The sequence below is a fragment of the Falco peregrinus genome, chromosome Z (genome assembly GCF_023634155.1).
Source record: "Falco peregrinus isolate bFalPer1 chromosome Z, bFalPer1.pri, whole genome shotgun sequence".
Classification (NCBI taxonomy): domain Eukaryota; kingdom Metazoa; phylum Chordata; class Aves; order Falconiformes; family Falconidae; genus Falco; species Falco peregrinus.
The window spans coordinates 44823807-44848864 of NC_073739.1; the positions used below are offsets into that span (position 1 = coordinate 44823807).

Genomic DNA, 25058 nt, shown 5'->3' on the forward strand with positions numbered 1-25058 from the left:
TGAACACCTTGTGAATACCTAGGAAATTTAGTTCATGTGTTGCAGCATTCCTGTAGCTTGGAAACATGGGAATTGCATTATTGGTACATAATAAATGTCCATGTGATGGAGTATGTTGTGTTGCTGGTCACTAACGTAGGGTTTAATTACAAGCAAATTCTAAATGCCCTACCAGTGTTTGCAGACTTGAACAGTAGAAAACAGTGGGTCTGGCTGCTGTGATGAGTCTTGTGCATCAGGTATTTTGGCTTGCAATAGGTCCCTTTTGTGTACTTAGGTTTGGTTGTTGTTTGTTGTTTTTTGGTGGTTGTTGTTGTTCTGTTGGGTCCATGCGTGCCCCTCCCCAAGATTTAAGGACTTCTGTCAGTGTGCTCTCAATTTTTTTTTTTTTTTACCTTCAGAATCACTGCAAGCAAGTTTAGAGCTCTGTGATTTGGTGGAATAAGGTATTAGCCTGAGAGGAAGCAGATTGTTCTTCGCTAGCTTAAATATGACTCCTTACCTTTGGACCCCTTTGTTCTTAACTACAGCAGGCACAGAAATCAATGGATGCTGCTGTTCCTGACAGCATGCTCTTCCATTGAAAACCAAGAGCTTGACTCTTGAGCAAAATCAAGCAAGCCCCTCTGTGGAGGAGGACACATCTATTAGTGCTTTCCATAGATTATAAAGATATCGTAGTGGGTTAAATATAAACTAGAAGATATTGTTGATCTGCCAGTTGAAAGGTAAAGTTGAAATATTAATGTAATTTTTCTGTCATAACCATGTTTTTTTCTAAAATATTTGTTGTCTTTTGAATTAGCTAGGGTAACAGATTTGCCGGGGTAATGAATTGCCCATTTTGGTGTTAACTGAGGGGATTCAGCAAAACTATTATTGAAGAGGATGCCTTACTTAATCAGTCATTGATGTCTCTTTATATGTGAATTTGTCAATTTGTATCTACTGTCTTCTCCTCTTAATAAATTTTGAAATAATGTGTTGTGAAAACCTTAATTAAAATGGAAGAAATTCAGCCAAACCTTAAACAAAAAAAGCCCTTTTAGCTGTGTTCCTTGTTCTCATACTCTGTTAATGCTTGACAAATTTTTCAAAAGAAACAAATGGCATAACATATCTTTAAAGGAATTGTTTTATAGCTTTGTAATATAAACAGTGCTTTGATTTACTTTGTAATTACACTTCAAGTGATTTTGTCTGTTATTTTTCATACTTCTAAAGCAGTAGTTGATATGCTCGCCATCGAGATAATCTTTAATACTGTATACTCTGTAGTTCTTCTCTGTATAACCTATCTTTTATGAGATGAAACTAACTACTGTGCCAGGTAAAGTCTCAGAAGCTCTCACCTCTGTTCAAGGTGGAGTTTTTTGGTAGCTGCAGTGACAATCCGACTATAGCTCTGTATGAGGAATATGTGTTTATTATGTTGCGGTTCTTGACAGATCTTGGCTGTGCTGGAACATTACTGTGATGACAAGCAGAAGGAAGATAATTTGTTCTTTTTTTTTCCCGTACCAATTGTCCTAGTGCATTAAATTTAAAACATGTCTCAGTTGTGCATATGTTCTACGTCAAGACAAAATAACGTGAAATGGAGCAGTGATTCAGAGGGGCAATAATAATAATCACTGTAAATATTGTTTGCAGTGTCATCATCTGTATGTCAGTTCAAGGTGTCATTGGCACTGTACATGAATAAGGCAGAAGTCTTACCCACAGTATATAACCTCTAGGTTCTTAGTTTTTTGGGAATCTTTGTAATGGGCACTGTGGTGCTCTGTGAGACAGTTAACTATTGCAGTGTTGAATTCTGAAGTGCAAGAAGAAATGGGAAATGCCGATTTGAGCATATTCTCTCCTATAGATCTTTCCCAGCTTGTTCCAATTGTAGCAGAAAATCATGATTCTAGCTTCTGGTAACTTTTTGCTTCCTTTGGAGGACATTTTTCAAAGTGATTGTGATTTCTTACAGTTCTTCCTCTATTTTTCCATTGTCATTGGTGCTGGACAAATACAAGGATTAGATTCAGTGTTTTGCTTGATGCACTACATTTTCATAGAAAGACATTTAAGAAAGAAGTCCTGCTCAAACTTACTTTTTTCCTGAAAAATCTTATGTCCTTAGCAGTATTTAAAATGTTTTCCCTGAGACCAAATCAATCCATTTCAGTTTCTGCCCTTTTCTCATTGAACGTTAAAAGAAATGTTTCGGTACGTTAGGACTAGTATTGCATTTCTTCAAATAACAACATTTGTGGATTTTTTTCTTTTTATTGGAGTGTATTTTACCTGTTCTATCTCATTAGAAGGGAAACTAACACCAACACAGCAAAAATAAATGTTTTACACCACCACTGTATATTGCCTTTCAGCACACTTTAATTAAAGTGGCATTTGTTTGTCCTATAATATCACCATTCCCTAATCGATGTACTGAGCAAGCACCATGGTGACAAGATAAGTTGCTTTGTTTTGTTCCATATGTCTGTGCTCCAAATTTTCCATAGTTTTAATTGGTTCCCTGCAGAATAACATTTACAAGCATATGGTATGGAAAATGCTGACTGCATTTGTTATCATATATTTTAGTACATTGGTGGCACTAGATCACTAAGCCTTTAAATGTGATTATGAGGTTACTTAATGCAGTCAATAGTGTGCTTAAAACACAGCAAAAATCTGCAGTGAGCTAAATTGTATCAAGGAAATATGTTTGACTGCCTTCTTAATGCCTCAAGGATAGATGGGGAAGTCTGATTCAGAAAACATTTTGGGTAATGTTTATCCTGAAACATACTTTAGTCACCTAAGAGCAATCTGGAAAAGTCTGTGGAGAATGTTTGACATCACAAGAGAGGAATGCGCGTAGGAACATGGAGTGCAGAAAAGGCAAAATACATGATAGTCGAAGATTATTGATTTTTGAAGAAATGCACTGTCATTAGCTGATGTTTCATCATAATAATAATCAGCTGATTAGCTGAATGCAGGATCAACCCCTGAATCTCATGTGTCTGACTTTGGAGGTGTCAGCACTGCATTGTTACCCTGATTCTGCTCTGGCAGAAGACAGCCAGTCCAAAAGAGAAAACGATTGTCTGGGAAGTCTCCAGTCATCTCAGTGTGGGTGAAGGATGGAGCTCAGCTACGTTGATGCAGATGTTGGGATTTTGATGGCGCTGGAGGGGAGGGTGTGTCATGGTGGATAACAGCTGAACTAGATTTCTTGCTGAGACAAATTAACAGAGGTGGTTTCACACGGGTCCAGGAAGTGTTTAGTGGGTCATAGTAATTAAGAACCTGTTTGGATTTCATGAGCAGACTGGAAACTTGGATGCAGCCTAAATGATGAGAGAACGAGGGTTACTCAGTACACGGAGACTTCTGATGTATGGATTGCATCCTTTGTGTGTGGATTCAAGAAGTACCATATCTCTCCTGACCCTAGCATGAACCCAGCCTAACTTACTAAATAAATTCCAAATTTCTGCCGTTTTAATGTCACCAATATAAAAAAGAGTATTAGACATTAAGGCAGCAAGTTCAAAGTTTATTAGTAACTAGGCATATGCTTAAAAGCGTATGCATGTTAAAAGTAATACAAGAATGTGATTATGCGTTTTCTCTTGTTCATATGTAATACCCTGGTATTAGTATTATGTCGAGAGCAATTCAGGATCTAAACAGTATAGACATAACCAATTAGTATACGAGTAAAAAGGCAGTGCTTTCTCATAATGGAGCATATGCTTCTATTCTCATAACACCTCAAATAAAAAAAATAGATTGTTTTTGCAAAGTTGTTTCATTCTGAATGTTTATTTCTTGGTGTACTGTCATTTCTCTAAGAAGCATGGTGTTGCAAGGTAATTTTTAATCTGTGCTGAGTTTCTGCAGTAAGTCAGCCCATCTATCCCTCACAAAAACACTTGGACCTAAACACGTTACAATAATAGATTTCCCTCATGGCAAAAAAGCTGCCAATAATAAGAAAGGGCTTTGGGAAAAATTCTTTTGGGGAATGGTGTTTGCAGCAGGCATAAAGGACAGCAGAGGAGTACTTTTTAATTGGTTTCTCATTTTCTGTGTGGAAAAAGAATTGTGACTAAAATAATACTAAAGTAAAAAAAAAAAAAAAAATCAAACCAAACTTGCATTTTTCTTGAGGCAGTCTTCACAGAGAGTGGTTAAAAAGCCGAAGATATTTTATAATTACAGTATGGCAAAAACCTGTTGAACAAAGGCAAAATTGAAAGTGACTTTGGCCTCCTGATCATTCTTCCAGCTATGATTTTATCATTCTCAACAGAATGTGTGTAATACATTTCAGGATAAGTCACTGATGGGAAGATGGTGTATGTTTTATTGTTAGCATGGACTACTTGCTTTGTCTTGAATCACTTAAAATACAGTTCATGATGAATAGGAGAAGTTTACACAGATGATCTGAAACAAAATGCAAATGTGAAAATGGAGCTATACATGTTTGTATTGAAGTGCAATGCTCAGAAATACCTATAGCACATAGATAAAAATCTAGAACAGGGGTCCTCAAACTTTAATGAGGGGGCGGGCGCGCGGATGCAGCGGCAGGCAGCCATCTGCGGCTGCTTGGTTTCCCCCCCAACCCCCGGCGGGGGGGTGGGTGGGGGGGGTCTGTAAATACCGGGGGCCGGATTGAGGACCCTGGAGGGTCGTATCTGGCCCGTGGGCCATAGTTTGAGGACCCCTGATCTAGAAGAAACATTGAGATTGCAAGATGGTACAATTAAAATAAAGAGCAGAGTAGAACCTGTTTATATATTGTGCATATATAAACATAGAAAATTCAGTCTGATTATATGATCACTAATGGTATTCCTGCTGGGCTGCTGGCTCCCTTCAGGGTATGGTCTCCAGTTGATGCATATCACTTAAGGGCTACACTGACTTAAGAAACATGAAGCTCGACTCCAAAGGCCCCTGTACAGCACAGCGTCCAAGTGACGCCTAACTCTTGGTAAATTTATTCTCAGTTGCAAACTTGCTTCCACCATTTCAGAGAAGAAGCTAAGCTTAAACACTGTGAGGTTAGATGGTCGGTCTGTGACAGAGTCAGGTAAATGAATATTATTTGAGTTGAATTCTCTTGCCTTCACCAAAAAAAAAAAAAAAAAATCCTTTTTTTTCCAGTGCACTTTGCTTTCTGTAATTCATTCAGCTTCTGCAGTGTATGATGTAGGGGATTATTGCTACCAGTCACCTCCTGATGCACCTACAGAACTGATACACTTAATGTGGCAGGGGCACTCTGCTCCTCAGGTAAACGTGCTCCCTACTTTTAACTAATTTGTTTTTAATATCTCAGGGGACACCTTGATCCTATAGTAAGGCGAACAATTCCCAAAGGAGATGAATACTATCAAGTCCTGTAAACTGATAGGCATCCCAATCTCACCTTTGCATGTTTAGTGGCAAGTGGGGTAGAGGAGTCATGTAACTTGAGCTGAAAATTCAAATACCTGCTGTGACTGGCTTCAGACACTAAAGATGACCTGGAATAGGAATATAACTTGTTCTCTTGCAGAGCTGAATTGCTTATGCTGTATTGCTAACACTCAGTTATTACTATAGTGAGAGTTCTAGTCCTGCATAGAACACATCAGTTTGATTAACAAATGAGTTAATGCAGCATAAAAGGAAGAGGGGAACTTTGATTTTTACTTCAATCACTTCTGTGTTAGAGAATCCTATTGACAGGCTGTTGAACTACTGCTGATTCAAGGTTAAATAATCGTTCTGCTGCATTTTCTTTTTTCAGCCATGCAAGGGTATATCCTATTTTGTCTTGGCAGGAAGAGCACTGCAATACCTTTACTGAGCCTAAGGTCATTTAAGTCAGATTTTCCCCTCCTCATTTTGTTAATCTTTTATCATAAAAAAGTAGGTCTCTTTAATTCCCTAAGGCAAAGCATATTTAATACCTGTCTGACTTAATGGGAATTTTATCTCTACTGTTAAGAGCAAAATTCGGATCAAAACGTGTGGTGCCGGAGTCATGCTTCCAAAATGTGTGTGAACGTGGGCATGTACGTGTACCCCATGTGTAACCCATTTCGAAAACTAGATACTGTTGGGTGTACTGCGTACTTAAACCCCATGATCCAGCACAAGTGGTGTCTCAAAAGCTGGCCCTAAAGGCAAAAAGTTGGAGAAGCAAGAGAGTGTGAACATGTAAAGCTTATGCGAAGTGGTGGAAAATCAATGCCAAACCAATCAATGGGACAAATTAATTTTAAAAGGAGCCAACAAGGTTTTGATTGATGTTTTTAATTCTGTGGTGGTGCTTTTGATATTTAAGTGGCATCTCTGCATTATTTAGTTACTCCAACTATTCTTTTTTGGATGAAAATTGCACATAGGAAACCATTGATAGTTTTTATTTTTCTCAGTGTGAATAAATGTATGTCATAGCTTAGAGAGAAGATGTTTAAAGGACAGGCAGAGCAGACTTGCATGCAGTTACATTCTGTAAAGTTAATTGAAAGTGAAGAGAGAGTAGATGTTTGCAGTCGGTAGGAATTCTTTCTTGAACAGTGTGAAGTTTGTCTGCAGAATGCCAAATCGGAGCCTGTTGGTAATACAGGAATATTGAACTGAGCTCTCAGCAGCAATAGCTGACCGTGCCAATTCTTGATTAGAGATGACTGGAAAAGAGAGCTTTTGTTTTGTGGAAATTACAGGAACGATCTAGCGACAAGACTTCCTTGCCCGGCTGGCATGCCAGATAGTTAACCTGCCTCATTTCCATTATTACTTTTGAAGGATCAGCATGCTTCTGTGGAGCAGTGTGATTTTGGGAAATGGCATTTCTAAATAAAACTCTCTTTAGCAAGCTCTTGGCTCTAAAGTATGGCTTTTAAGGTATTAACTTCAGAAAACCAATAATGCTCGTCCAACAAGGCTATGTTCAACCTCCTGTGGGAAGTGCAGTCACCATCAGAGAGAGGAGTGCAGGTGAGGCTGGGTGAAATATGTGCATCATTTAGGCCCCAGGTGAGCTCTATATGCATGACAACTAAGGTGTGAAGACCTTTTCCTACTCTTTGTTATAGACTAGTCATAGTCTATTGTCATAGATCTTACTCAACACAAAATACCAGGTGATATTTTATGCATGTCTAGCCATTTCCAAGGTACTGAATTTTTAACCCTTCCACTTTAATTTGTCTTTTTTGTAAGACTATGCCTCCCATACAAAAGCAGATGGTGTGCATTTAGAAGATTGCCCTTTTGTTTTATTATACTTTATTCTGCTAGTAGGATTGATGTTGGCTGTAAAAGGTGGGGTTTTTTTGATCCATAAGGAAAGCAACATTGTACAATATAGATCCAACAGGTAGTGATTAAAATATGGCACACTCAAGATTCTCTCTATTAAATTATGTTCCTTAGGGAAGAACCCACTATGTAACATGTTTTTTTACAACTATTACAGTAAAGTACAAAATATATACTGTATATGATAAATGATACTGCAGGGGCAGAGAAATATCATAGTTTTTTCTTCTGTTCTCAAAAATAAAGGAAAACAAAGACTTACCAGGATGAGAGACCATTTTTTTTTCCAGGCCAGAAAAAAGCTTTCTTGTGAAAAGACTTATGAAATATTAAACTAACTTGAATTTTGCATAAAATACTCAATTAACTTTGCCTTGGCTTAAAGCCATTTCTTCGACAATGGAGAAAGATGAGCAACTTAAAAGCCCTTAGGCTGATAGAAGTATAATAATGCCTGATACTATAAGGCAAATGCAAGACATACTCCAAAATGACTACTCAATAAGTTCTGCCTCTGGGTTGGAGAGGGATTGCAAAGGTAATGAGTAGGTATGAAAATCCTCTCTCATGTAAGTAAGTGATATAAAATCTCACTTGCGGTGTTTGTCACCAGCTTGTCCTTGGTCCAGGCAGGCTTTTTCCCCATACATTTCCAGGAAAGCTAAGTATGTCTGTGCAGCCATGCTCCCCTGTTAGTGCTTCAGCCACCAGGTTGAATAAAACTTTGAGAATTGTGTCTGACGCTGCGTTATTATGCATCTCTGCATCTTCCTCTTACATTAATATGCTTCTATTGAGCTATATAGCTCCTTCCTTTAAAGAATTGCTATCCTTGAGAGGTACTGTCTCATCGCCAGCAGCAAAATGCAGTGATTTTGCTGCAGTTGAAGGACAGAAGATCCAGTGGTAGTTGAGGCAAAAAATAAACTGGCTGAGAAAGCAAAGCTGTGTGTGTGGCTGCCTCTGTGTGTGTACGAAGGAGGGCGAGAAGAACAAAAATTTTTGCCTTGAGACAGTGAGACCGTGTTTTGTAGGGGTTCCTGTTTATGCTGGAAGAGGTCTCCAGTATTTCTTGTCTTGCAAGATCATTTCAGCTTCTGTATTAACAGAAGAAAAAAAGAAGAGACACTGTCTTTTTTGACTGGCATGTGGTTATTTCATGAATCGCTGTAGTAATACATCCTAGTCAAAGATTTACAAACCTGATTGCTAGTATATGCAGTATGATTGAATGAATCAGCTGTTTGAGGCAGGTAAGAAACAGTAGAAAGTTATTTTTGACTGCAGTTGCATAAAGATACAGCTGCCTAAAGATACAGTTGCCCTGCTAATGCTTTTAGGTGAATAAAACCAAAACTGGGCCAATAAGAGTTTCTTTGCTGCAAGTATCAGAGTATTGGAAGAGATCTCTTACTAGATTGCAGAAGTAGCTTAATGTTTATAAATCTCTTTTTTTAGCATGGTAAGTGACTGCTGATCTGTCCAGCCTGATCTGAATTGAATTATCCTGACTGATACCATCTGAGAATGACACATCATTTCTTTAAGTCATTTCATCCCAAGCATCCAGTGTTTATACATTTTACAACTTGGCTTTAATCTAGCTAAACAAAAACCTATCAGCACTGACAGAGATCAGTGGTCTCATGTAGTTGAGACCGTGTTTTGTAGGGGTTCCCGTTTATACTAGAAGAGGTCTCCAGTATTTCTTGTCTTGCAAGATCGTTATGAGTTCCAGTTTTCATCATCAGTCTCTTAATTTTTTTAATTCTTAGAGCTATTGAGAATTCATAATTCCTCTCAGATTTAGCTGTGGTAGCTGCAGGAGTTAATATGTTTTAGTCTTACTGCATCTAAGTATCACAGAGTTTATGCATCTAAATCTTCTTCCTGATTGTGGGCTTCTATGCTGGGCTATTTGCTTGGAAAGACCTGGAAGAGGAAGCCTCGCATCCACATGCCTGCTTTTCTCATAGCTGGCTGATGAGCAAGCAGGAGACTATGCAAACTAACTGCCTGAGAGGATGAAAGAGGTAGCAGTCTCAGACCCATCAGGAAAACGGTAAGCTTGGGTGGCCCTGGGATGGCAGACTCCAGGGTTGCTTTTATGGAGAGTATACTTTTTGGAAGGCTATTATTAATAAGTAGTGGTAAGATACTAAAAAGTCATTCAGGGAGCTGTACATGGGGAGAGGAAATGCTGGTGAAATTGTCTTGGACCTGCAGGAGGGGAAGGAAAAGAGAATACAATTATGCTTAGTTGAGCAGAAGAGCTGAGATCACAAAAGGTGAAAAAAAGTATCACTGATCATTAAAGCAGTATGTGAGAACAGTCAGTGGAAGGTCTACCTAGTGCCTTGATATTTAGAAAAAAATAGATAAGAAATCGGGTCACAACAACAGCTCATGCTGGTTTCATGTTGGTTTCTGAACCGTAAGCAGCCGTAGAAGCTGAGGAGACAGTTCCCTCAGCCTCAGAAGAGGTGGTGCCAACTTAACGGAGGAAACTTTATGCATAAGTCTGTCAGAGCTAAGATGTCACCTGAGCGAGAGGATGCTACTTCTTATGGAAGATCTGAGAACCATTACCTGGATGTGAGAATTGGGGGATAGCACACCATGGTTCCAAATACAGAAGAACCACAGCCTGTCGCAGGGAACACTTGCTTTGTGCGGGATTCTGCTTATATTATTATAGGTAAGTTCAGGTTTGAGCCCTGGAAGATGAAAACAAAGGTTATTTTGAGGGTTCCATCATTTTAATAACAATTTATTCAGTTATTCTTCTTAGTGTAACTTCAGATCTGTCAGCACCCTCCTTCATGCTAGCTTTTGATTGCTTTAAAAGTTGCATTAAGCAATGTTTTGGTAGTAGACTATGGGACCTGGTTGGTCCTGAAGGAGTATCTCATGATTTTTATCCATGGATGGTGGTGTCTTTTTGCCAGTAATGATTATCTGAGGCAGTGACATCATGCTGAAAGTACTGACTTCTACAGCTTACAAGGTGCTGCAAATCAGATTGAGGGTTTAAAATGTTGCTTTCATAGTCCCGTGGTAGAATTGGTAGACAGCACCTATTTGTACTAAGGTGAATGTCTGCAGTAGCATTCAGGTTTTTATCACTGCAGTTTAGCAGAGTTGATCTGTTACCCAATGCACAAATCTCAAATTGTCTGTCCAGCAGGGGGATGAAACAATATTTCACCTGCTCTCTCACATGTATAACACTGTGGTCATTGCTAAGCTTTAGCTAAAGTATCTGCATTGTTGGTACAGGGTTTCCTCTGTTAAAATAGAATGGGGGAGAGAAAACCTAGCTGTCTTGAGTAATAAATACATCGTCTGTGGTTCTGGCATCAGATAAATACTCAGTTCAAATAATAAAGAAGCTTGCAGTAGAAAGTGTTGTCCATGTGCGTAGGTTATGCATGTGTGATCTTTAATGTGTCACTGAGTTATTTTAGTGGTTATCAGTGGGGAATGGGAAGATAAATAATTCCTTCTTAGTGTACTGAGCTGTGTCAGGGCTAGCATGTACCTGTTTATGTACTTCCCTGTAAATGTCCTTGGCTGCTCAGTTTTGCATGTGACAGCTGTCAGACTGTAGCTCATGGTCTGTGGTTTGGAGTTATATCCATGTCCTCAGGGGAGTTACTGTTTAGCCCAGTGGTTCTAATCTTCCTGTTAACTTTGCCTCTAATGGGACGGCACAAACTATGTGAATGCGGATACTAGGGTGGGACTTCTTAACAGTGGCTGGTACAGATTGTCTGCAAGTCTGATCTATTTCCACCTATATCAAATTTATGCTCTTTTTTAGAAATGTATCATAGAATCATAGAATATCTCAAGTGGAAGGGACCTATAAGAATCATTGAATCCAACTTGCCTTTGAGAGAACAGATTACTTATGTGGATAAGAGTATTTGTTAAGAAAAAGCATGATTTAATTTAGGAAAATAATAGCAAACATTTTCTTGTGCTTTGTAGTAGTAATTAGAGTGAAATTTTAGGTTGGTTTTCTTATGTTTTACTCCTTTTATGAATTTGCAGAACTACGGGAAGAATTAACTGTCCAAACATATTCTACAACTTTATTAATATAAATTTATTTATAATAATTAGTTTGGTAAGACATGATTTGGTATTGGAAGGTGCCTCTTCAAAAATCATGCTTTCACACTTGTATTTAGTGAAGAAGATTCTTCAGACTGGTGAAACAAGATGTGAATTGTCACTTCTCTCTCATCAGTATGTCTTACATCACCAGAATATGAAGTACAGACTTTCTTTGCTGTTCTAGCCGATTTTGGCCTTGAAATCTGTGAAACAGAAACTTGAATTACTAATGAAGACAGCTTACAGGTTGACTTCGTATTTTAACATTAGTAGAACAGCTGTCATTTTCTTAGAAAAACTCCATCGAAAAACACTTTGCGAAAAGTCGCAAATGAGAGATTAGGGAATGAAGTGGGGTAGTTGTATACAAATGAACAGATTCTTACTCAGGTAGAGTACAGTCATTAAAATATCCAATTGTAGTGGATGAAACAAAAATATGCCCTCTCTGGAGTGACCAGGGAAAGGCAGTGTGCAACAGAAACCTGTGAACGTCTTCAGAAATTTGTTTTTCATTCCCTTTGCTTTGGGAAAGAGTTGGCAGTAGCTAGCAGGTTACCTCAACCAGATGTCTGTCTCGGGCAGAAATATTTTGGAGGAAACGAGTAGTTGTTTAGAGGAATAGTATGTTGGCAGGCTGATGAAGAAATACACCCTCTCACCGTTAGCCTGCTTACTGTCATGTGAAAAAATCAGCTTGTTAAGTTCTATCTCAGAGCTCTTGTTAAGCTCTTGAGAATAGTCCAAAGAGGTGGCCTGTCCTTCCACGGTCTGTTATGGTTTGTATGTGTTGATGAAATTCTGGTGTGGTGGACTTAAAAAGTCAGTCCCTAAATGGCTAGTTGGCCTGTTTGCATTACAAAGAGATGGTCTCCAGAGCTTTCTTGTCCCACTGTGTTCTCTTTGCATTCTGCTTTGTACAGCCATGCTTTTCTCATTTCTTCAGAAGTCAAGTGTAGGGTTCAGAAACTTTTAGTCTTGAATTTTTTCATGTTTTGTGTCATTATTCTGTCTCCATTCCTGAAGAGTTAATAAAGCCGGGAGGGGGGGGGGGGGGGGGGTTGGCAGCATGGGGGCACATGCAAATGAGTGAAAGATGATGGGTTGTTTGTTGGTTTTTTGGTTGGTTTTTTTTTTTTTAGAAATGTGAATTCATCTTTTCCTTTTAAACAGTTTTTAAGACAAAGATGGTTTCCCATCTTTCGCGGTTCTCCTCCCACATGATTTTCTACAGATTTTAGAGTTGCAGTATACCTGTGTAACAATGCTAGAGCTAACATGTGAGTTTAACAAAGCTACAGCTATCAAGTGAGTTGTAAAAACAACTGTGCAGATTTTAGTGCTTGGGAGAATGGATTCTAAAGACAACACAAAAAATGTCTTGATTTTTCAAAAGAGAACACTTACGTACCTGATGACACAAATAGGTCTGCCATTCATCACTGAAACTCAGATGACTGTTGCTAGTTCTGTATGGGATAGTGTTTTGTTTAATGTAAGCAATAAGAAGCAGTTTTTCTATAGGTACAGAACATGTAGATACAGAACAGCATCAGATGGCTTGAAATTTTTTTTATTGTTTGCACTGAGCTCCTAGATGTGGGTGACTTTGTAGATTTAATAATCAATTTGTCGGTTCATTCATTTTTTTGCAGTTACGATGAACCTAAAGAAAAAGACTTCTATACACTGAATAATACTGACAAAGGATGAGCTCATGAACTTTATTTTCATTCTTTAGGGTGGCAGATTAATCAGAAATATATGTTGCAGAACAATATAGCAACAGATACATTGGAAAGAGGAAAACTGAGATAGTTTATTGCTGCTGAAGACCTACAGCTGAAATGAATGTATCTGTTCCAGACACTGTACTCTTCAGAATGCTGGCTGTCTTTCCCTGTACATAGGGAATGGAGAATAGGTGTCCTGGTTTTATTACCCGAAGGTATTTTGATGGCTGGGTTCCATATAAGGTACAAAGAATTGAGTTTCTTCCTTATAACCAGATACAGGTGAAATTAGACACAGAGAAAAAAGGTTAGTTTTAAAAAAAATGCACATTTATAATTATTGAGGATAATATACTAATTCTATACTTCTGTTGAAAGATTAACACTTTATTTGATACCCAAAATCCTAATTCAGAATATCAAGCAAGTACATCAGCCTGTGTACTACAACAAAAATGTTTAATTGCATATATTTGGTTAACATTTTATTTGATACCCAAAATCCTAATTCAGAATATCAAGCAAGTACATCAGCCTGTGTACTACAACAAAAATGTTTAATTGCATATATTTGGTTCTGAAACATCTACCTTACCATCAGTCAGATGTTTCTCAAATTAAGAGGCATAGCTCATTAGAAGAAAACAAACTGCAATGTTTCTGTGCAGCTAGCTTGACATTAATGATGTGCACAAGAGAAAAACATCATCTTACATTTTGTGTGTGCAATTATGAAGAAGGTAGACACTTCCCTGGAATATTTTCCTTTCACATAATTGGTCTGTGTTCTTTTCCTTGTGTTTGGAAGGCTCTCAAGTTTATTAAATGCAGAAGAGACTTGGTTCCCTTTTCAAGTGAGAACAACTTCAAGTGCTTCACTGGGGGCGTTCAGCTTCTGAGGAGTCAGTCAAAAACTTTGTCTGGTTACTGATTTCAGCAAGCAAAGGAAAAAGGGAAAATTAAAACTACATCTTGCTGTGTATAGTTTGCTGTGTGTATTTCCACGCTCTTTTGAACTCTTTTTCTGATTAGACCTGCGAAGTGTTTTCAAAAGCTTTTCCCACATACACATGAAGCTGCTTATCTGATGTTTGGCTGCTAAAGGGCGACATCTAGTTTGGGTTCTAAACCGGGGTCTCTTATGAAAACCAGGTTTCTTGGCTTTCCTGGGAGCTGTGAAGCCAAGGAAACATGTCTGATCCCACAGTGTGGACGGTGCATGATATTTAACTTGTCTTTCAAAGTGCCATGGTGATAGGCCTTTGTTTTTTGTCGTCATTGTCACTCATTGCAATTGTCTTCTACTACTGTTACAGAACAGGAGCAAATGCTTGGAGAAAGTCCATGTTGTTCTTGGGAATAAGTCCTGTGATTTGGATTCTCTTATTTCTACCCTGGCCTATGCCTACTTTCTAGACAAGGTAATGGGGAGAATGGGACTGAGTGGTCTTAACTCATTGGTTCCATGTTGTTACAGACATCTGATTGTTAACTACAACATACAGTAGAAACGTTATTCTGGACAATGATTTTGTTACCATCAGGGGTGAGATTTTTATGTAGAAACAATTACATTTCATTCCATACTAAAATTAATGTGTATTAGGTGGCTTATTCAATAGCAGCAGAAGTTCACCCCTGTACATCATTCTTCCTCCTTCCTGGTTTCCCAGTGATTCTGTGGGAAGCAAACAGAATAACAAGAGAAAAAGCAAACCACATTTTCTTAAAAAAGAAGTAGAAGGGGGGGAAAAAACCAAACAGAAAAATCAGGCTCTTTCTAATTGCTCACTGTGTTAAAACATTTTCCTAAGAAAAACCAATTTTTGTTTTCTGCGACTCTGACAAATGCACACCTGTGTTACAGGTCAGTCCTCCTGATGTTCTTTGCTTACCGGTGTTGAACATACCAAGACAAGATTTTAGCTACTTCACAGAGACAAGATGTATATTGGAGGAACTGAATATCCCGGAGTCATTCCATATCTTCCGCGATGAAATCAATTTGCACCAGCTGAACGCTGAAGGGAAATTGTCTTTAACACTTGTAAACAGCAACATGCTGACAAGGTATTGCATTGTATGTACAACAAGATGGCTTATGTGGGTTTGAGCTGCTTTAAAAATTTTCTTTTACATTTTTTCTGCATTAATACTGGTATTGCAATGTTAACACAGACCAAAGAGAGGAAATCAAAGTATGTTTTAACTCCCATTATGTCCAGTAAATGTAACAACCTAAATAGTCACCTTTCTGTCACTTCTAATGGATGTCCCTGTTTTAAGGACCTTGTATTCTCACGCAGTTTAGTTCAAATAGTCTGGAAGTTTCCTGTGACTAGTTTTCTTCCTGCCTTTTAGTTGGCTTTCACTAAAGGCATTAAGACTCTCCTAGTGGTTTGGAGATGGATACCACTTTTGCATGTGTTAAGATGGCTGCTAGATTATTGCAGTCCTTACGAACTACAGGATTTTTCTCAAATTGTTGTCAGTGCTAGAGGCTTGGAGTTGCTCAGTGGAAGACCATAGTCCATATACTCATCCTTAAGAGGGAGTATCTACAAGCTAATAGTGAAACATCTGTAGGGAGCCTCTTTGCATGGCCTGCTTCTCTGGCCCAGAGTGAAGGATGCTGTTTACTTCCAGCTCCCTTTAGAACTTCATTTCAGATGAATAATATCCTGTTGTGCTGTCGCCCCGTCATACTCCGAGGGGTCTGCAGATTAGAAACACCTAATATGAGAAACATACGTAAATCTCATAGGTATTGATTCTTTAGTTTTAGTCAGCTCAGAACATCATTCTCTTTTTCAGAGTAAAAATTATCTGTAAATTTTGCTTTTTGTTTATTAGTGTCCTTTCCTGTATTTCTTCCTTCTAAAGAATTATGATTAACATATTATTTATTAAATATAGTTTATCTTTGCTGTTGCTATTATATTTATAAGCAGGAACATAGTGTCTAAATGCAAAATAAAGATCTGTAAGTTTTCAAAATACTCAATAGGGAAAATCCCAAATCCTCCCCTATATTAAGAGTGATACTTCCAATACATGTAGAAATATTTTTTCAAATTGTTAGTTTTTAAAGATTTTGATAATAGAAATGTAAACATTTAAATCTTAGTACTTGGTGATGTGGTAAGCAATAAAACACCATGAACACCTCATTTTAAAAAAATAGATTTTAAGATATTACCATGACATTCTTTGGCTTTATAGTAGACTTCAAGGAGCAGTAACACTAGTGTTTTAGTCTGGAATCTTTACAAAAATTTTTGCACTGTTTTACTGCATTGTCTAAGCAGCTAGAAAGAAATATATATATAACTTTTGAATTTGCTTGATAGTGAGGATAAAAGTTTGGAATCAGCTGTTGTCAAAGTCATCAATCCAGATGAGCAGTGTGATGGCAGCCTGGAGTTACAAGCATCGTCTTCCTCTTTAGTAGTAAAAGAGATTCTTCAAGAGGCACCAGAGTTAATCACTCAGCAACTGGCTTATCTCCTCAGAGGTGAGAGATTACTCTTTATATTAAATACTGAAAGGTTTAATGGAGTGTTTCTGAATCTGCTCATGCAGAAAGAGTGTGATCCATTCTTTGGTTAACAATCCCTTTAAAGACCACGGGAAGCTTCATAAAAGAAGCAGGGAGTAAAGAGTTTGTTAAAGAGTAACATTATATTGAATATTAAAAATGTGCATTTAAAAATAGGCATGAGAGGTCTTTGCTGTATCACTAGACAAGAATATTAAATGGAGCTGTCGACATACCAGCTGGGTAGCTGGAAAAGCTGTGCAGTTCGTCGATTCCAGGGGCACTGTGGACAACAATATGGATTGGAATCTAATATTTACATGTTAAAGCTTGTCGCAATGATGGTACCTTTTTATAAATGATGTTTTAATGGTGTGATGTGAAACTTTTATGGTTTAAAAACACTGTAACCAAATCTTCATTGCACTCTCCTTTTTTATATAGTATGCCTGGTAGAGTACAAAGGATGGGGCTTCAGCAGTCAGAAGTATTTTCATTTCTGTCTTCATAGTCATTTGTATTGATTTACTCAGTTTATTTGCTGCAGCAGAACTCTTCAATTGGAAATAAAACTGGGGTTGAGAAGAACTGATTGCTGGCTTTAAGTTATTTACTGAATTTTAATAGTGCTAAATGAATTTTGAAGGTTTTATATCTTAAGTGATGTGCAACTGGTAAATGCTCTTTTAAGAAATTAATGTGGGCATGTTTAATGAAAATTATGAAAACTTGCTTACACTTAGACTTCAGAAGCTACTGGAGTCTTGGCTTGTCATTGTACTTATAACTGTGGTAACTAACGTAATGAGCATGTTATGAGAAATTACAAAATTTATTTTTTTTTTTATATTTCCATAGAAGAAGCATTAACAGTAATGCAGCATTTAGCCTACTCTTTTAGTACATTTCCATGCTAATAAGCTCTAATAAACATGCCATGATACATTTTTGTAAGCTCCAAATTTCTATTAAGTAGCTATCCAGGAATGTAGGTAAATGACCAAGCATAATAATAGATTTTGGAGGCAGAATCAAAAAAAAGGCTTTTGGGCATCTCACAGGATACCTGTCTGATGGTGGAAAAGAGGATGCAGTGCTCTGAGTAACAAACAAGAACGTGTTCAAGTACTACACATGGTTGTAAGTGTCTGCATATTTTGGCTGTCTAGTCTGTGTCCAAATTAAAATAAAATGCTTTTATTAGAGAAATATTGGAAGTATTTGCATTAGATACAGCACTTCTAGTTTTGAGGGAGATAGTAGCTTTTTTTTTTTCCTAAATTAGTAATTTCATTTTAGTTGCTGCATTTGGTATTGCATGTTTGAGGAATTTAGTGGAAATAGGAGTCCCTGCGTACCTTCTCCTACATGGTATGAGAAGTGATTGACAAAGCCTAAACAAAAAAAAAAAGAGAGCTGCACTTGTGGCTTTGTGCTTTTCAACTTCTCCCAGCAACACAGTTTGTACGTATAGAGGGCTAAGCAATACAGTAAGTCCTGTTGTGGGTCTCTGGAAGCAGAAAAGGTTTTTGGTATTGAAGAACCTTCCATTGCAAATTCAGAAGAGTCAGTAAGTCCCATTACTGGTTTTGGTAAGACAAAAAAAAAAGTAATTCCTAGATATAAATGTATGTAGATGGCTGATCTATAAGCAGTCTGAAAATAAAAGATCAAATACAACCTACCAAGTCTAGCTTTTGTGTTTCTCTGTATATATACCATGGCCTGCTGTCAAAGTCCTTGCCCATAAAGTATAGCTTTTGAAATGTATCTCAGCTGTGAGCACAGGAGATAAAGGGACCGCATACCATGTCCTGGAAGTAGAGATGGCTGCTTCATCCTCACTACCCGTGGCTGCGTGCGTAGGGGCTCACAGGATGGCCCCTCTCTCTGGCAGCCCTTGTGGGCATAGAGCCAGTGAAAAGGCCCTGCTGGGTCTTCGAGACTTGTTATGTTACTTCCAATGTATATTAGAATCTGTATATTGTTAGTTTGTATAAATTTTGGGTGAAGTTCAGAACAGAAGGCCAAAGTGGATCTCAAAGTGATGAGAATTAGGATTTTATTTTCATAAAATAGCTGAGAAATCTTAAAATTGAGTCTGTGTGCTGGGAACCAGTCTCTCATTTTCTGGCTTTCCAGTGAGTATTTTGCTAGAAGACTTGAAAGATAATACAAGTATCTCATGTTTTAATAATTATTGCATAGTGGCTGTGACAGCTTCATTTGTTGCCTCTTTTTCAAACTTTTTTCTTACAGTCTGTTAGCAATCTTTTTATTTAATAACAAAGGCAGGTGTTTATAACCTGCAGTATTTCAACTTTGAACAAACTTCACCTGCTTGTCTGTATTAAAAAAAAAAAAAGTCAAGAGAAAAGACTTTTCCTGTGAAACTGTACATTATTGATTTAGGCAGGTTAATATTTAAGGACTTTTTTTCAGCTGAATGCTTTCCTGGTATCTTTGTCTTCCCATCAGACATGCTGTAAGTTATTTCTACCCTTGGTCTTTGAACAGAGCCTGCATTGAGAGTCAGTGTTTACAGCCATATTTGCCTTAAGTTAGAGCTTGTGCTGTCCCTGGATTTGTGCCAGAAGCAAACAATTATAGAACCTGCCAGAGTCTTGGGCCTGTATTATTTTATTTCCCCAGAGATGTTTACAAGGGGACTGTTGCCAAACTCAAGATCCATTAAACTGCTGAATCATTACATTTTCTGTTGCAGCCAGCTGGCAAGGATGTGATTCCAAGCACTCGCTGTCAGGTACCTTGGGTCAGTGCACTCTCAAAAATGCCTCCTTATGTTTATTTGTATAAGGCCTTGAAGGATGCCACAAGGTGCAGACTGCAACATGTAAATAGAGACAGATTTACAGCAAGAGCATCAGCATTATTTTTTTTTGGAGGTGAATCTGCTTTTGCTAGTTGTGAGCTGCGTGGCTGAGGTCTTTTTGTGCCCTGTTGGGGCAGGCTGACTTTCAGTAGAGAAAATTATGTTGTTATTCTAGCCACCCAGACAAATGTTAAGAAATGCCCTTTTAAGGACTTTAGGAATGATGCCATTTTTTTTTCCCCGTCTTGTACTAGGAATGATGCCATTTTTTTTTCCCCGTCTTGTACATTGATCAGATGATTCACATGTTCCCTGTTTTGATGCCTCCCTAATATAAATGCCAGAAAGAAAGAAGCATTTTGAACTTCACCAAACACTGCACTTACTTGGACTGCTACTTTTGTGTTTATGTACGGAAACAGATTTCTTGGAGGCAGTGCTGCCCCCGCCACGCCCCCCCCAGTTAAATATTGTTCTAGCTTTGTGACTTCACTGTTAATTGCAATAAAGACTGCTTGCTTGGGTCCATTTTACATTTTTGGTTTGTGGGTTTTTTGGGGGGTCTGGAGTGTTGAGGTATACTTTCCATGAGGGACTGTTGGTTTTCCACTTCTCCCTGTCCTCTGTTTTTCCAGGTCATGGAACAAAACCTTGACAGGAGAAATGCCTGTCTTTTCATTGTAGTGTTTTTTGCAGCCATAAACTTGTGATTCAGGAGATGCTTGTGCTGTTCTTAATGTTTTCCCAAAACGACTTCTGCCTTCATTAGATCATGTTTAATATTAATGCACAGCAATTGCTTTTGGCAAAACTAGTGCTCCACTTCCAAACTGCTTTGCAAAAAAACAATAAAAAGCACATTTTTTTTGAGTCCTAGCCTGTTTTCTAGTGACCTCTCCTTTGGAGAAAAATATCTATAATGTAGTGTGATGTACACAAGAAATAATATTGAATCTTGTATTACCTATTTCTTTTCTCTGTTCTTGTCAGCAGACAGAGCAGCTTCCATTATGCTTTCAGAAACCCTGGGGGAGTTACACCAGCAGTCAGTAAAAACTGCAGGAGATTTCTGAGCCTGTGTATCTCTTTTACAGCAGGTACTTAGAAGAGAGCACGTGACTAAATGGGACTACGGACCTTTGGCCAAGCAGAACTACCTTGTGTGAACTGTTTTTCTGAATTACCTGGAATCTTAACCCTCATAAGGGTGCTGAGGATGCTTGGGAGAGAAGATGTGTGCCTTTCTTTCTTGCTGATAAGCATAGTATTAAAGAATGAAGGAAGAATAAATGTTGATCTCAGGGCTTGCTGACACCCTGTTAATTTGAGAAGGATCCTTTTCTTGCTTTCATCCTAGTAGAAAAGTTAGCAATTGTAAGCACTGCGGTATCGTGGTGACAAGTGGGGAAAAAAAGCTTTTTAAAAACCTTTCTAAGACATCTGCCTATGATGAGGCATTGTTTCAGGCTTACTGCATTTCATTCTTGTATTAAGTGATAAATCCCAAAATTTCTAAGTTTGCTTTGGATCACGATATGCAAAGGGATTGACCCTGACGTGAACTGAGCAGTAAAAGGCAAAGGCTTCCAGTTAGATGCTGCAGTACAGTGCATATCAAAACACGTTCTGTTTTTACAACTTTACTGTAATGTCTGTGTCCTGCCAAAGGTGAGATGAAATCCAAGACAATCTTGCCATTGAATAAACTGAGAACTGGACACACATATGCAAAGCAAGAGGCAAATGCACACTAGTACCTGTTAAAATTCACAGTGGGCTACAATAGTGTGTCCTAGGCAATCATTCCATCCCTTTTAATTGAGGAATAGATAAAGAATGTCTAAGTTTCCTTCCACCAATCCATGTGTTTAGGAGAATTAAGCCAGTTTTATTGATGTGAGCAATGCTGCTGCAACACCATAGTAGAACCACTTTGCTGTGAAAGAAGTCCATGTATTATTTTAGCAAATGAATACTTCTTATGGTTTTTGATGCTGCATAGCTGTTATGGTTCAGGCACTTGATAAAGTCTCAGCCAGGCACTGACCTGGTTGCTAGGATTGTCTGGGTGTAACCACAGCTTTCTGCTGACAGTTCTGGTTTTTCCTGCAGTAGGAGAAATGTGAGACACTTCCTCTTCTTCATCCAGCTGCCTTCCTGTCTTGCTTCCCAGTCCTCTTTGCTTGGCTCTAGAAAAGCTGAGCTACATTGGGCCCGGAGCTAGTCAGTTTAATTTGATGTCCCAGCCCAGAACTTGAAAGCAGAAACTGCCTGTGCTGGGTGGGAACACCACCTATTTGAAGTACATACATAGAAAAAAAAGTTAATTAATCTATTTAGTTTTATTGTAATAGCTTGGGAATTGTTTCTGTGAGAAACAGGAAAAAATACTTTTCCTTAAGTTCTGGGACACAGAAATTGTCTTGACTGTTTCTATATGGTTGAGCTTTTACAATGTTTTAGGAAGGACATAGTTCTGCATTTGTCTTAGAACTTAGTCGAAATTCAGGACTGACTGGATAAAAACCGTGGTGTAGTTATTGTTCAGTTCACAATCAACCCTGTAACCAAGCTGGAATGTTTTGTGGCATATGGAGCTAAAATGAATCAAAAGTTGCTGAGCTGACACCAGCCCTCCCCTACACAGTAGTACAGTGTGTATAATCAGACAGACGATGAAGCTCACATCATGTTGACTTCAAAACTGATGAGACTGATTGGATATGCAACTCACACTGCATTTTCCAGTATGTTCAGTTTAAGATTTTATCTCCTTGGTCTTCCTCAAATACTGCCCCCACCACCCCCACAAAGCCACATGGCTGTGGTAGAAGTTGGACAGGTGGTATGTGTGAGGACCTGTGCAGACAGACAGGCTGCCTAGCTCATCCTGGTGCTGCTGGAGGGCTGCGCGGGGCGTGCTACAGCCTCCCTCCAGTAGGTACCTGTGTGATGCGTTTAGAGCATGTGTTGTAGGTTCAGTACTTTCTGCTGGAGTCCCTGTTTTCTTTGTGTGTGCATGAGCAATTTCTCTGGAAGAAAAAAAGGTTGCTGAAAAAGCAGAAGATTGCTGTTGCTAAAATAATTCATGTAACCTGGTCCCTGAGCTGCCGTTTATCCAGGTGCAGCTTTGTGCTGACTGGGATTGTGTTGTGGGCTGCCTAACTCATTCTGGTCACTGCCTTCCCAAGGTGTGAACAAGAATATGTAGCACAGGCACTGTGATCTGGTTAGAGTGGGAACAACGAGAGATACTTTTAGAGGAGATACAACAAGGGATATTTTTAGATGAATCATCCTTGAGGCTGCTGATTGAGAAACTTGCTTCTTATAAAAGGAACTGAAAAACAGGCCTTGCAAATATATATAAGTATCTTGGGTACTTTGATATATCAGTTATTTACCTGAAGACATCTGAAATCTGCTTGCTGTGGAGCCATGTTTTCTGTACTTAAATTTACAAATGTTAGTCTGGGTCAGTATGCATGATTTTCGTGCAGTCTATATATCTTTAATATTTTTAATGCTATGGAGTAGGGCAGGAGCGTTGTCCCAAAGTGATGACAAGACTGACATAAAGGAAGGAATTCTGAGAATTAGAAGAATATTGGCAGTTACAGTATCTGTAACAGAAACACAGAATAGAATTTCATGTATGTGAATTTCCAGAAATTAAGATCTGATGGGGAACAGCTTTTGTCTTGTTAAGCATTACTCATTATTTGATCCACACAGGATTTGTCTAGTAAGGAGTTGTGCACTTAGCATGACAAAACTTTTGTGTTGCAAGTGCTTTATGAATTTTGAAGAAATGGTTTTCATTGTTTTATGTGATGACCACGTAAGAGAAAAATGGATATGTACTAGATGTTGGGTCCTAGTCGGTCTAGTGAGATTGAGGATGGCTATGTGCGAGTTTATCTCTTCTTCTTTTGGCTCTGTGCCGAAGCCTAAACATTTTGGCTTACATTGACCATTTTATAGTATTGTCCTGATCTGCTTATTGATCTAGCATGATGCAATGCAATCACGTGCTTGTTTGAAATCACTGTGCACAGTACAGAAATAAATAATTTCAGTGCTGAAGTATAAGATTTTATTATCCTTGATTTTGTGTGAGTAATTGGAAGTGAAGACTATCTTTGGATATATTAGTAAATGGGATCCCAGTCTCCAGGGAATGAAAGGGTGACTTTAAACCTTGCACCATCAGGAACATTTCACATCCAGGATGGAATATATGCAGCACATAGTTGTCTGAAAAGATACCAAACTCACCTCTATATTGTAAGAGCATACCGATTATGGTGAAGTTAATGGACTATGTTTCTCTCAGATTTTAAAATTGAATGCATCATTTTGTTTGGTTGAATGTGCTGTGCTTTTTTGTTATATTCATTGATGAGGAATCATCTGAAGTCAGTTACATCAAAATGACTAATGACTTTAAGATCATCTAGTCCAACCCCTCTGCCACGTACAGGGACGTCTTTTACTTACCAGGTTGCTTGAAGCCCCGTCCAACCTAACCTTCACCACTTCCAGTGATGGGGCATCCACAGTTTCTCCGGGCAGCCTGTTGCAGTGTCTTACCAATCTCATTGTAAAGGATTTCTTCCTTAATATCCATTGTAGCAGTTCATTTACACATTTCTAGATGGAAGGCTGGCAGTATGGAATTACTGTTTGCAAACATACCAACACTTGGTCTCATGGCTGGAGAGAGGAACAAGCCCTGATGTCCCACTGCTCGCTAGTGGCCATGCAGCAGCGATGCGTTAGATGTGTAGAAGTGTGCTGCACAGCATGGCAGCACTGGGACCAGCCAGTTAGCTGTAGCATAGGCCCTGACAAGCCACCCAGTTCAGATTTTAGAAACTGCCATCGTGTTAGGAGGATGTGTCTGTGGAAAGCATTCCATATCTAATTCAGTGAACTTGTCAGTGGAAACAGCCTCCGAGAAGGAAGGGGCTTGGATGGCGATACAATAAACAGTCTTGTTTCTCTTTGCTGTTTACAGGAGGCATTAATTTTTGTCTTTCAATGTTTCAGGAAGCATTCTCTTCAAGTGCATGTCTTTGGAAGCTGACAGAATTACAGACCAACAGGAGAAAATACTGTCAATCCTAGAGGAAAAGTTTCCAGATCTTCCCCCACGAGAGGAAATTATCTCTGTTCTCCAGGAGACTTCATTTAACCCACAAGGTAATGCAACTTGCTTCCATGTTTCAGACTCTTTAAAAATTTAGTTAGGTAATGGTATCAGAATATATCAGCTTATTGTGTTAGGTGAAAATAGTTGGAGCATGCTACCTTCATTGACAGTTACATGTATTATATTTAATTTTAAATGAAGTGGCCTACGTTCTGAATCATGGAATTGTAATTTCTGTTGAGGAACTACTGAACTCCTAAATAATCTTGTATTGCTTTTACAGATAAAGTAAACATTAATTTATTTCATATATTGATTTTACAAGTGTATTCTAGTAAAAAAATTGTGCTG

The 25058-nt window shown here is 38.4% G+C and overlaps 1 protein-coding gene across 5 annotated transcripts in view; it reads left to right on the forward strand.

Annotated features, from left to right (window-relative positions):
• PRUNE2 (prune homolog 2 with BCH domain) overlaps nt 1-25058 on the forward strand; it is a 144161-nt gene that overhangs the window by 18695 nt on the left and 100408 nt on the right. For all 5 annotated transcript variants that reach the window (XM_055791111.1, XM_055791113.1, XM_055791112.1 and 2 more), the window contains exons 2-5: nt 14498-14602; nt 15049-15251; nt 16532-16695; nt 24605-24757. In XM_055791111.1, coding sequence (XP_055647086.1) covers nt 14498-14602; nt 15049-15251; nt 16532-16695; nt 24605-24757 — 625 coding nt within the window. The remainder of the gene's footprint in view (nt 1-14497; nt 14603-15048; nt 15252-16531; nt 16696-24604; nt 24758-25058) is intronic.